The 12,826-nt window shown below is 38.4% G+C and overlaps 1 protein-coding gene across 2 annotated transcripts in view; it reads left to right on the forward strand.

The window, feature by feature from the left end:
• The window catches only part of LOC130922186 (membrane-associated guanylate kinase, WW and PDZ domain-containing protein 3), a 271,915-nt gene that overhangs the window by 229,293 nt on the left and 29,796 nt on the right, over window positions 1–12,826 (forward strand). For both annotated transcript variants that reach the window (XM_057846775.1, XM_057846776.1), the window contains exons 9-10: window positions 6,094–6,285; window positions 8,439–9,074. In XM_057846775.1, the coding sequence (XP_057702758.1) occupies window positions 6,094–6,285; window positions 8,439–9,074 (828 nt within the window). The remainder of the gene's footprint in view (window positions 1–6,093; window positions 6,286–8,438; window positions 9,075–12,826) is intronic.

Genomic DNA, 12,826 nt, shown 5'->3' on the forward strand with positions numbered 1-12,826 from the left:
CTATCGTACTGGAGTGCCACATGCACTATCGCACATGCACGATTCCACCAATCCATAACTGTTCTACATGTACTATTTATTGCACGTCATTTTCCACCCACGTCCACTCCTACATTTCCACATATCACTGTACTTCCACTGGTACCTATGTACTCTTCTGCTTGTACTATTGCACCTGTACACATCCCAGCTATTCCACTTTCACTATTTCACCTTGACCTGCACTTTTGTTCAATTTGTACTATTTCGCTGGTTCTACACTATCTGTTTATATCCCTGTTATTTACCCAAAATCAACTGGAAGAGACCTACAATATCCCCCAAAATTACCAGGAGGTGACTTGGAGTTGACCCAAAATCAACAGGATGTGACCAGGAATTGTCCCAAAATCAACGAAAAGAGAGCCTCAAATGATCCCTAAATCAGTAGGAAATTACCGGAGTTTGCTGACCAACATGAAGGCAGTCCCATACAATTTCTCCAGATGTTCCATTTTCCACATTTCCACATTTACATACATTTTTTCTTCTACCACTGCACTTGAGCTGGTTCATACAGTGGTATGAAAAAGTATAGTATCTGAACCTTTTGGAATTGCTGCCATTTCTGCATAAAATCACCATCAAATCTGATCTGATGTTTGTTAAAATCACACAGGTTCGAAAAGTGTCTGCTTTAACTAAACCCACCCAAACATTTAGAGGTTTTCACGTTTTATTGAGGATAGCATTCAAAAAATGAAAGAAGGGGGAAAATTAAGTAAATGAACCCGCTACCTAAGGAGACCTAAAGAGCAATTGAAACCATTTTTTACCAAATAATTTAAGTCAGGTGTGTGCCCAATCACTGATGAGTGGTTTAAAGCTACCCTGCCCACTATAAAACACGCACCTGGTAAGGATTGTCTTGATGAGAAGCATTGTCTGATGTGCATCATGGCTCGGTCAAAGGAACTCTCTGAAGACCTGTGATCAAGGATTGTTGATTTGTATAAAGCTGGGAAAGGACACAAAACGATCTCTAAAAGTCTGGATGTTCATCAATCGACAGTCAGAGAAGTTGTCTACAAATGGAGAGAGTTTGGCACTATTGCTTCTCTCCCAAGGAGTGGCCGTCCACCAAAGATGACGCTAAGAGTTCAGCACAGAATACTCGGAGAGGTAAAAAAGAACCCTACAGTGTCTGCTAAAGACTTACAGAAATCACTGGCACAGTCCAACATCTCAATGCACACATCAACTATATGTAAAACTACTAGTATGGCCAAGAATGGTGTTCATGGGAGGACTCCACGAGGAAGCCACTGCTGTTAAAAAAACAACATTTTTTGCTCGTTTAATGTTCGCAGAAAGGCACTTGGACACTCCACAGAAGTCTTGGCAAAATATTTTGTGGACTGATGAAACCAAAGTTGAATTGTTTGGGAGTAACACACAATGTCTTGTGTGGAGGAAAAATGGAACAACTCACCAACATCAACACCTCATCCCCACCGTGAAGCATGGTGGAGGGAGCATCATGATTTGGAGCTGTTTTGCTTCCTCAGGGCCTGGACAACTACCAATCATTAATGGAAGAATGAATTCAAAAGTTTATCAGGATGTTTTGCAGGAAAACCTGAGGCTGTCTGTCAGACAGTTGAAGCTAAAAACAGGATGGATGATGCAACAAGACAATAATCTAAAACACAGAAGTAAATCAACTTCAGAATGGTTTCAGAAGAACAAAATACTTGCTCTGGAGTGGCCGAGTCAGCATTCAGACATGAACCCCATTGAGATGCTGTGGCATGACCTAAAGGCAGTGATTCATGCCAGACATTTCAGGAATCTGACTGAACTATAGCAGTTTTGTAAAGATTAGTCCTGAGCGATGTGCCAGACTGATCTACAGCTACAGGAAGTGTTTGGTTGAAGTCATTGCTGCCAAAGGGGGGACCACTAAATATTAAATGTGATGGTTCACTTACTTATTTTCCCCCTTCTGTCATTGTTTGCATACTATCCTCATTAAAATATGAAAACCTATAAATATTTGGGTGGTTTTAGTTAAAACGAACACTGTTTTCTCATCTGTGTGATTTTCACAAAGATCAGATCATATTTGATGGTGATTTTATTCAGAAATGTGTGAAGTTCCAAAAGGTTCAAATACTTTTTTTTACGACTTTATGTACTATTCTGCTTGTACAATTGCAGCTATGCATATCCCTGCTATTCCTCATTTATTATTTAACATGTATACAGTGATCCCTCGCTACTTCACGCTTCAACCATCGTGGATTTGTTTCTCAATTAAAAAAATTAAAAATAAATGCTGTATTGTACAGAGCTGTCCTGATCCGATCACGTAGTCTCTCACTCCTGGCACTTTTCTTGGTCAGGCAGTGCACTTGAGTTGCTTATTAAAGTTAACAATGATTGACAGACGTTAAGGTTTGATCTTGCAAGAAAGGCTTGGAAGCCGAATCCTCAAAGCGCCACATGCATCAATCATCGTTTAACTTGTTAAACAGTTGCTGTGGCAACTCATTGTGTGCAAGTGAGCAACTTGAGCAGATTTGAGTGGACTCAATGAAGCATTTAATAAAGACAAGCATTTTTCTACTTTATTTTGTTTAAAAAATATTTGGTGGGACAGTAACATGTAGGGCTGCAGCTATCAAATATTTTAGTAGTCGATTAATCGATGGACTAGTTAGTTTGAATAATCGAGTAATCGGATAAGGGACATGAAAATATAAAAATACCTGAGCTGAGCCTCAAACGGTATAATTTTTTTTAAAAATGAGGATTTATGTACAGCAAAAGAAAATTGGCTAACTTACATAAAAAAGTCCGCAAGCGTAAATACTATAAAATGCTAAAGTTTTTTTTTTTTTTTACAATGCTCTTAACAAATAGTTCAGACACATATTCCCACAAAAAAACCGCTATACCTATAAACCAAATTTAGAAATGCATTAAAAAGCATTAGCTCAAACAAAAACTTAGCTTACGTTGGTCTTAACAGGGAGCGGGTTGGATTCAGCCATGTGAAAAGAGACAGACCAGAGGGCCGTGTATCCACCCTAATCAATAAAACTAAATGCAAACACTTGCAAAATAAACCATTACAACGTCACTTTAAACGAATACTCGAAGCAACAAAATTTAATTCGAATATTTTTTTCTAATCGAATACTCGAGTTAATCGATTAATTGTTGCAGCACTAGTAACATGTTATAATTATTACATTTGAAGTGCCTAAAAACCATGTATTTAAATATATTTATACATGTGGTTTTTAATTATAGTTTGGGGAAAAAAGTGAAAAACATGTATTATATGTATATATATTAGGGCTGTCAACGATTAAAATTTTTAATCGAGTTAATTACAGCTTAAAAATTAATTAATCGCAATTAATCACAATTCAAACCATCTATAAAATATGCCATATTTTATTGTGAATTATATATATATATATTCTGTAAAACAAATTGTTGGAATGGAAAGATAAGACACAAGATGGATACATATATTCAACATACGGTACATAAGGACTGTAGTGGGCATTTCACTCTACTGTCATTTAAATCTGTCTATGCTGTCCTCACTCCGAAGCGTCTACTTTTTCCAAAGCTAGACAGCTAGTGAACGACGCCTTAATAATCAGACTTCTTCCTTTTTCATGTGATTTATTAATAAAATGGCCTCAAACCATTGTCCTCTTTAGACCGTCGTAAAACTACAAAAAAAAAAGTACACAAGCATTGCATTAGCAACAACGTTAGCTTAGCACGCTATACAGGTTCACTAAAACAAAAAGCGTCTCATACAAAAATATAACATTTCGCTTACTAACATAATATGTACATTCTTTACAACAACCATACTTACGGACAAATCTTGTCCAAGGATCATATAAGCACAACATTACAACGTAGGCGTCAGCCTGAGACGTCGTGAAGCCATATTGAACTGGCAAGAAGACAATAAACCAATGCGCAAAGCAACCACAAGAGTTCGCTGTTAGACAGCACAAAAAGCCTTGCTGTAAAACTTACCAAAAGGCAGAATACTGTCTGAGCGGGACATGTGCGTTAATTGCTTCAAATATTTTAACGTGATTAATTTAAAAAATTAATTACCGCGCGTTAACGCGATAATTTTGACAGCCCTAATATATATATTTGTATATATGAATATATGTACAGTATATTATGTCTTTCCAATGCTAAATCTGAATAAATACATTGAACACATTAAAAAAGAAAAAGAAAAAAAAGTTTCGCTACTTCGCGGTTTTTCACTTATCGCGGTGGGTTCTGGTCCCCATTAAAAGCGAAAAACAAGGGATCACTGTAATTTCACATGTAAAAATGCACCTGTACATTCAAGTAAATTCTTAGTACAATTTATCTAATACCTGTCCACCCACTGTATCATGCCATGTGTACGTTCGCCTTCTTTTATAGGTTGACACATTTCCTTGTTTACCTTTAAGTCTTAATGTTTGGCCCAGCACCCAACAGGGATTGTATTGACACTTTCAGGTGCCATTTTAGAAACAGTAGCCACTATTTTGTCAGGGAAATGTCTTCCTACAGCGGTGATTAACGTCACCAGGGATAAAAACAGAAAGGCACAGCGAAAATGTTTTCTTTTATGTCTGCCCACAAACATTGAGACACTTACTTTACAGTAACTGCCTCCCCGCCTCCACACACAAACACACCAGTACCAACTTCCACCATTAACTCTTGTCCTCCTCCTCTACCTCAGAGTCAGTCAAATTGTCATTTTCACAGAGGAGGCAGCGCAACAAATCCGCGCTTAGTTTATCAAGCAATTTGAATGCGATTATGCAAATGTGCGTCGCTTGATCCGCACGGCAACAGCGTGCGGACATCTGGAGTCCACGGCGGCTGTGATAAAGCGGCCTCGCCGGCTGCTGCGCACGTCCGCACTGGATGTTTTTAACTGCTCAACCGTTTGATAGAATGAGAACGCGGGCATTTAAATTCCTCACACACTGGTCGTAAACCTACAGAGTACTCGGAAAAACCCAAATGACGCTAAAAATGCTGGGGGTGATGTTTATGTCTGTGTGCAAATATACCGTATAACTCAGCCAATTTGAACTTTTGATAGAGATGGTTCCCCATACTTGTAAACAACAAAAGAAAACAGGTGTATCAATCTGCCATTTATAGTCTCTATAATCTCATTTTGCGACACTTAGGCCAGGTTCATATTGCAGGTCTTAATGCACTATTTCGATTTTTTTGTCATATCTGTTTTTTCAGTGTGCCCTTTCAGACGGCCTTTGTCCATTGAGCCCGTTCACGTATTACGCATGCGCACTAATTCGCAGTCTGACACACGCTGAGCAATCTGACCCATATGTGCAGAAGTATCAAAACAAATGACTACACATGCTGGCTGTACATCATTCCATGGTGATCATATTTTGATTTCCAAAAAGAGGACGCAAATAAAAGACATTGATAATACCCGTTTAGTCTTATATTCAAAGTTTATATGGATTTATAGAACGCATGCACGCACACATAAGCCTTAAATGTGTAAGTCAGTTTGCCCCAACTCGGCCATGTTAGCAATACTGAAATATTGCTTCTTTGGCGCACGGAAATAAAACAGAGCATTATCAGGCTCCTCTTCTTCATTTTATTTTATTATGACTTTGGTCAAGCCCGCCTCCTGCATAAAAGCCGAGTTCAAGCGAGGCGCTAACACTAATGCACAGCTATCGCTGCCATCCTGCTTGCCGCTCTCGCTCTTTGCTAACGTCATTGCTGCATGAATTCCGATTTGGGATTTTCTGATTTCTAATTCTGATTTTCTGGAAAAATATGGCCCTGATCAGATTTCAACCACATACAAACGTGACCCAATCGGATTTGATATGGTCCACTTTTATGCAACCGTCAACTTAATGCCTCACTCGAGTCGGAAAAAAATCGGATTCGTGCATTAAGACCTGCGGTCTGAACCTAACCTTATTCCTGCAGTGTAAATCCATCCTGAAACATGAACATAAGTGTTGTGCCACTTACAGAAAGTGATGTTTCAATTTTGGTATACAGGCAAGGGTGGCACTGCGGGCTTCACTACCAACCCTAACCAGTTGAAGGGCGACATGTACCGCACAGCGCTGAAGAAGAGTTCGCAGGGCTTTGGCTTCACCATTATCGGGGGGGACCGCACCGACGAGTTCCTGCAAGTGAAAAACGTTTTCAGTGACGGTCCCGCGGCCCACGACAATAAAATGGCATCTGGTAAGTAAAACACAAGGCCATGCAAAAATCTACACACCCATTAAAATAGAATTAGATCAAGTGATTTGCACAAGGCAACTGGGATGTGGATTTGTCCAGAATTTACCAATCACATTCAAAGTATGTCAAAAGGCAGTGAGCCCACACTCTTGAACCCTTTGACTTGCTGCCATTGAAAGAGCTTCTGATGAACCCAAAATAAAGTTCAGCTCGACTAGTTGGCTTTTTCTAACATTTTACTTTTGTTGTATTTTGCGCTGAATAACAAAATCTCCCCAGCTCATGTAAAAATGTGGTTTCCAAATAGCAGTTAACGTTAGCACAAAAACTTTGGACCAGTGCTTCTCAATTATTTTTTTGTTACACCCCCCCGAGAAGACATAAATGTTTCGCCCCCCCGAACTCTCTGTCGCCACTGTAAATAGTATCGTTTGTCTATAAAATTATTAGTACAACTACACCTCTGCCTAACATTGTGTCCTTTTTTCTATTAAAGAATAAAAAGTAGCATATATCAACTTATAATAAAGTATAAATTTATTAACATTGTTTTGTTTTTTACAGAAAAGTGCATCAGTTTGCCTGAATTAAAAAAAAAAAAAGTCCAAACTGTAAAAATACACTAAACATTACATTTTTTTGACCATTTGATACTGAAAAATAAAATGTGATCAAATCAATAAATAACAATAAACACAAATTGATTAGCAGCATTAACTCATGAAGACAATATGCAAAACAACTTGACTGAAAAAACAAAAATGACAATGTCATTGGCCAGAAGGACAGTTTTTATTTTTGTTGCAGGCAGTATCAGCTCCTTTGCAATGGCGTGGGGTTACTTTGCACTGAGCATGCTAAATAGTGAACGTTGGTTTACTGATTTAACACTGACAAAGCGGGACGATTGTTGCCAATATTTGGCACGTTTTCGATGAAAAAAAAAACAAAACAAAACAAAACAAAAACGAGCGACTTATCAATGAGATTGGGGTCTATTGTCTTTAAGAGCCATTATAGGTCATTTACCTTTTGATTTTCAGTTACTTGCTGTTGATTTTGGGGTATTTTATGGGTCACTTCCTGTTTATTTTGAGTTACAGAACAGGAAGTGACTTAAGAATCACCCAAATGAATAGGCAGTGACTTAAACTCAACAGGAAATGACCTGTAAATGCCCTAAAATGAACAGCAAGTGACCTGTAAATGCCCCAAAAATCGAATCGAAAAAGACTGTGAATGCTCTGGTTTTGAATGAACGAACCTTCCCAGTCTAAATGGATTGGGCTTCGAGCACCATCAATGGCAGCCTTAGAGTTAACTGAGACACTGTTATGGTGGAAGATTTTGGTAGCCAGTTGTTGGTTCCTTTTTTTTTTTTTTTTTTTTTTTTTTTTTTTTTTTTTTTAAACAAAAAAAAACATTGACACCTTTTTAAAACAATATCTCGATTTTTGGCAGGAGAATATCGAAAATCTTTTGGGCTACAAAGTATCACGATATATCACCATTTCAATATTTTGTCACACCCTTAGTCACAAATATACAGTAACAGGCTCTCCACAATTGCATATTTTGCCATTTTTGTTGTTTCCTTCTTCCATTCTCAAAAATATATAAAAAGAAAAAAACAATTTTGTGGCAAGTTTATGGATCTCAATGGTGTAAACAATTATAAAATGAATTATATTTCTCATTTGTTATTCCCCCAAACTTAGCATTTGAACAGGGGTGTGTAGGTTTTTATAGCCACTGTGCTGCAAGATGTCAATGTTAAAAATAAGAGTTTAAAAGCACTCTTTTTCAAATCTTGGATAGCTGTGGAAACTAAGGATGAAGTGTCAGAACCTACACATGCTTCAGTAGTCAGTCAAATTACAAGCGTTCTTCTTTTCTGCACTCTTCTTCGGTTTGTTGCTCCAAAGCAACATGAGAATCTGACTTGTTTTTAAGATCATTAACAGGACCGTAGTCAAAAGCATTAGCCTAACACAGTAATACTTCCTCTTCTCACCCTGACATTGCCTTGCCAATGTGTGCCAAACTGTGAGGGGATAAAAGGAGCTGCTGCGGCGATAACAGCGGAAAAGATTGATGAGCCTTGGATTATTTCAAAAGGAGTGTGGCTTGATTTCACTGCTCTTGCATTTCAGGAGATGTGATCGTGGAGATTAATGGCTTGTGCGTTCTGGGGAAGACCCATCCAGAGGTGGTGCAGATGTTCCAGTCCATCCCCGTCAACCAGTACGTGGACATGGTCCTATGCCGCGGCTACCCGCTTCCTCCGGACGTAGATCTGGACAGCGACGACCCTCTGCCGCCGCCGCCTCCTCCGACCAACCGTGCCACTCCGGCGTTGCACGGCGGCGAGGTGGTGACGGCTGTGCCACTCATCAACGGACAGCCTCTTTTGGTCAAAGGCGACGTACTGCATGGCTCGTCGCAGGAGCTCCACTACGTTACCACCGACTCCAGCGGTCGTCCGGTAGTGGCCGCCTTGCCCAACGGCAGGCAGGGTGACACAGCTACAGGGATGCTGCAACCGGAGCTTGTCAGCGTGCCGCTGATTAAGGGGCCGGGCGGCTTTGGCTTTGCCATCGCCGACTGTCCGCTAGGCCAGAAGGTGAAGATGATCCTGGATGCCCAGTGGTGCCATGGCCTTCAGAAAGGCGACGTCATCAAAGAGATCAATAGGCAGAACGTGCAGACCTTGAGCCACGCGCAGGTGGTTGACATCTTAAAAGACTTCCCCGTGGGGAGTGAGGTCGATGTGCTTGTGTTGCGGGGAGGTAGGCTGTTCATTGTTTGACCCTTGAATGAGAACCCCTTTTGCAAATGCGTATCAACTTAGCTGCGTTTACTGTTATTCCATTTAATGTAGACCTCAAAGGATTTTTTTTAACTTCCTTTACAAATGCTTTAGCACAGTTTAATGATCGACTCATCGGGAGCATATATATAAAAGCTTTGCAGAATCCCGTTGCCCACCCTCTCTGTGTTTACAACAAGGCGTTATGCACTGTTACAACCCGGGGAGAGCAGGAATTACATAAGTGCAGGGATGAGCTGTGTTTCAACAGTGAGTGTGGGAGTGGGAGGAGTCTCTTCATGCATTCGTCATCTCCAAGAGCCGGGGGGATTCTCTGCATGAGTCGATGAATCCCCAACTGGATTTGCTTTGATCATCAGCAAAGGACCTCTAGGCCTGTTTTAGGGGTCCCTAAAAAGCTGTGGTTAAACCTTGACAAAAGGAAAGCCGCCCAGGGTTCTGCTGTACGTACTCATCCCCTTAGTCAATAAGTGTGAGTACAGTGTTCTGCACCCAAAAATACGCTTTCAACTTCCTTCCCACTTTTTTGACATTTAATTGCACAAAGCAAAACTGTGAATGAGCCATTTAACAAAATAGTCACATTAAACATTCCAGCTGTTAACTGTTTAGCTCATTCAAGACATTTTGAAAACAAATTTTCAAATTTCCAAAATCCCTACATCTCATATTTTTCCATATTAAACCAAATTACCAATGATTCAATTGGAGACATTTGACATATTTACCACATTTTTCCCAACCAATTCTAAGGATTTCTTGTCTTTTTGAAATGATTTCTGAATAAACCCTTACCTCAGGAGCTTTCACTTCAACTTTTCATTCTAAAGTTATTTTGGAGTTTTATTAAGCAAACTCCTTGAAGCATTGAGAAAACGGCAAAAAAAAAAAAAAAATAGTTGCCCAAATTGGAGAAGCTTTCACCATGCTACATATACCAGCTGCAAAAACGCAGTTTTGTGGAAGTGTGAATTATCCTTAAATGATCAAAATGATGCTCAAAGGTGTATTTGAATAAAGGTTAGTTGTTAAGGATATTTGGAAGGCAAACAAGATGATTACCAATTATAAATTACCAAATATAAATATGTCTACAAATATTTTTCCCGGTTTTGAAAGTCAGTCAAAAGGCCCATGTCTGTTTTTAGTGGAGCTTAACTTAATTGAGCAATTCAAGCATCACAACTTCAAACATAATTATCATCATTACCAACATTCCTGGACTTTTCACAATAAAATTCCCAATTCCTATTTTACACATTTAAAATATTCGTACTCATTTCTCAACATCACAACTTCAAGTCTCGCTCCCAACAAATCAATCACTTTTAATGACCAGGATAGCATGATCCTCATCATTCAGGCGCAATTTTAATCGAAAATCCATACCCTGTTCCTTAACATCTGCCGTTACCCCAAAATCGTGTCGTGTCTGTTTGACCGTTCGTGGCATCATTCCTCTTTAAGCTCCATTTACAGTAAAGCAACAACAAAATCTGATATAATCCCCCATTACCATCCGTCACCCTCACCAACTAGCACACACTCCTCCTGCTTGCAGCTTTACTCCACTTCCGATCAGGCTCCATTAACCCCTCATCACGCCAAGTGTTAGTCCAGCGCTACGAGGTCCCAGGGGCTCCCGAGTACTATTTGTTAATCGAGTTAATGCTGTGAGTGGGGTCGGGGAGGGACGCAGCAGCAAAGGGGGGCTTTAAGAGATGACCTGGATGGAACAATTTGAGTGTTGAAGCTGGAACGAGGGGGCGTACAAGCAGAGGGAGTGAAGGGGGAAATTATCGGTCAGTAAATAATGTGCACACCCCTAATATGCGCAGGCGTCTTGTTAGCGACCCTTCACGCGTCGTATTTGTCTCTGTACAAGCGCCACAGTCTGTCTCGAATCACATACATACACACACTTACATTTATCATTAAACCCTTGATGCCTGAATTAACATTGAACTTTTTCAGTACTATTGATGTTGTTAGACATGTACTCATGTGGCATCCAATTATCCGTCTATCATTATGTTTATAACTAGTAGATGTCTAATCCATTTGAACCGGGAGAGTCACAGTGAATGAACATTTGCTCACCCACTTTAAATTGATCTAGCGCCATCAATTAAGTTAGGAAATTTACGTAAAAACATTGGAGGAATACATAAGTACATGAAAATATAGCATTGATTTAAAAAAAAAAAAAAATGTACAAAATATCGAAAATTAAATTAAATTGAGAAATAAGGTTTAAGATTGGACACTTAAAATAGAAATAATCCTGAAGAGAAAAAAAATTAAGATAGGTAAAAAATAGATGTAACTATTGAACATTTTTTTGGGGTTATTTTTTAACTTAAGACAAAAAAAGATATATATTTAAAAAAGATATAATAAATAAAACTGAAGAATTTAATGGTAAACTCTTCAGTTTTATTTATTATATTTTCTAAAAACGTTTTTTTTTTAATTCTTCAAAACATTTTAATTTTAATTACCCCCTGTATTTTCTCCATTTATTTGTAGTTTTTTTTTTTAATCTTTAGTTGTTTTTTTTAAAAATTCTATATCCAGTTTTTCTTTTTTAAAATCTTTTTTCTTCAAAAAATTGGATTTTCTACTTTTAGTTGTATTTTTCAATGCATTGTCTATCAATCATCTATCTCTCTCTCTCTCTCTCTCTCTATCTATCTCTCCATCCATCCATCCATCCATCCATCCATCCATCCATCCATCCATCCATCCATCCATCCATCCATCCATCCATCCATCCATCCATCCATCCAAAGGTGGGTAGTAACACGTTACATTTACTCCGTTATATTTACTTGAGTAACTTTTTGCGAAAAATGTACTTCTCTACTTGGTCTTAAAATACCACTCTTACTCCGCTACTTTGTGCTACACAAGAGTCGTTACAGAGTTGTTTTTCCTCTTTATTCTATTTATTAGATTTATTATTTTTTGCCAGCGATGCTAAGAGTAGCTCTACCAATTTCACCAATGAAATGTTGAAACAATAATCGCATGACTCCATTACACCAATTAGACGCAAGCTTGCCATTTTATGGTTACACCAGCCTGATCAATCACGTGCCGTCTTTAAAACACCGTAAAAAATGAAGTATTTGCCATAGAGTGCTGCCCTCAACATGACTCGAAAGCGGGGATTTAAACCTCTCTCCCAGTTTTTATTTGGCACCGACTGACCATGGTTTTCCAGAGATATGATCCTTTTAATTTCATAATAGTAACTATGTAGGAATTATTCACTTTTCAAACTAGGAACTATTTTCTCCAGTAGATGGCACAAATGCTCTTTGGTCGAATAATGCTTAATTTCTGTCCTTTTTTTTCCCTCTCGCGGAAATTCAATGATTATTATTGTTATTATTATTTTTTTATTTTTTTTTCGTATTTCTGTAATGGGTTATTGTACAGTATCATGATGACAACAGTTCATATAGATAGTTTGTGCTGAGAGAAAAAAAAAACATTTTCCTAAAAAAAAAAAAATAATAATAATAATAAGCAGTTACTCACAATGTTACTCATTACTTGAGTATTCTTTTCACTGGATACTTTTTTTATTGTACTTGGGTAAATTTTTTGGATGACTTTTACTTGAGTAATATTATTTTGAAGTAACGCTACTCTTACTTGAGTACATTTTTTGGCTACTCTACCCACCTCTCTATACATATATAT

This window comes from Corythoichthys intestinalis, chromosome 9, assembly GCF_030265065.1.
Source record: "Corythoichthys intestinalis isolate RoL2023-P3 chromosome 9, ASM3026506v1, whole genome shotgun sequence".
Classification (NCBI taxonomy): domain Eukaryota; kingdom Metazoa; phylum Chordata; class Actinopteri; order Syngnathiformes; family Syngnathidae; genus Corythoichthys; species Corythoichthys intestinalis.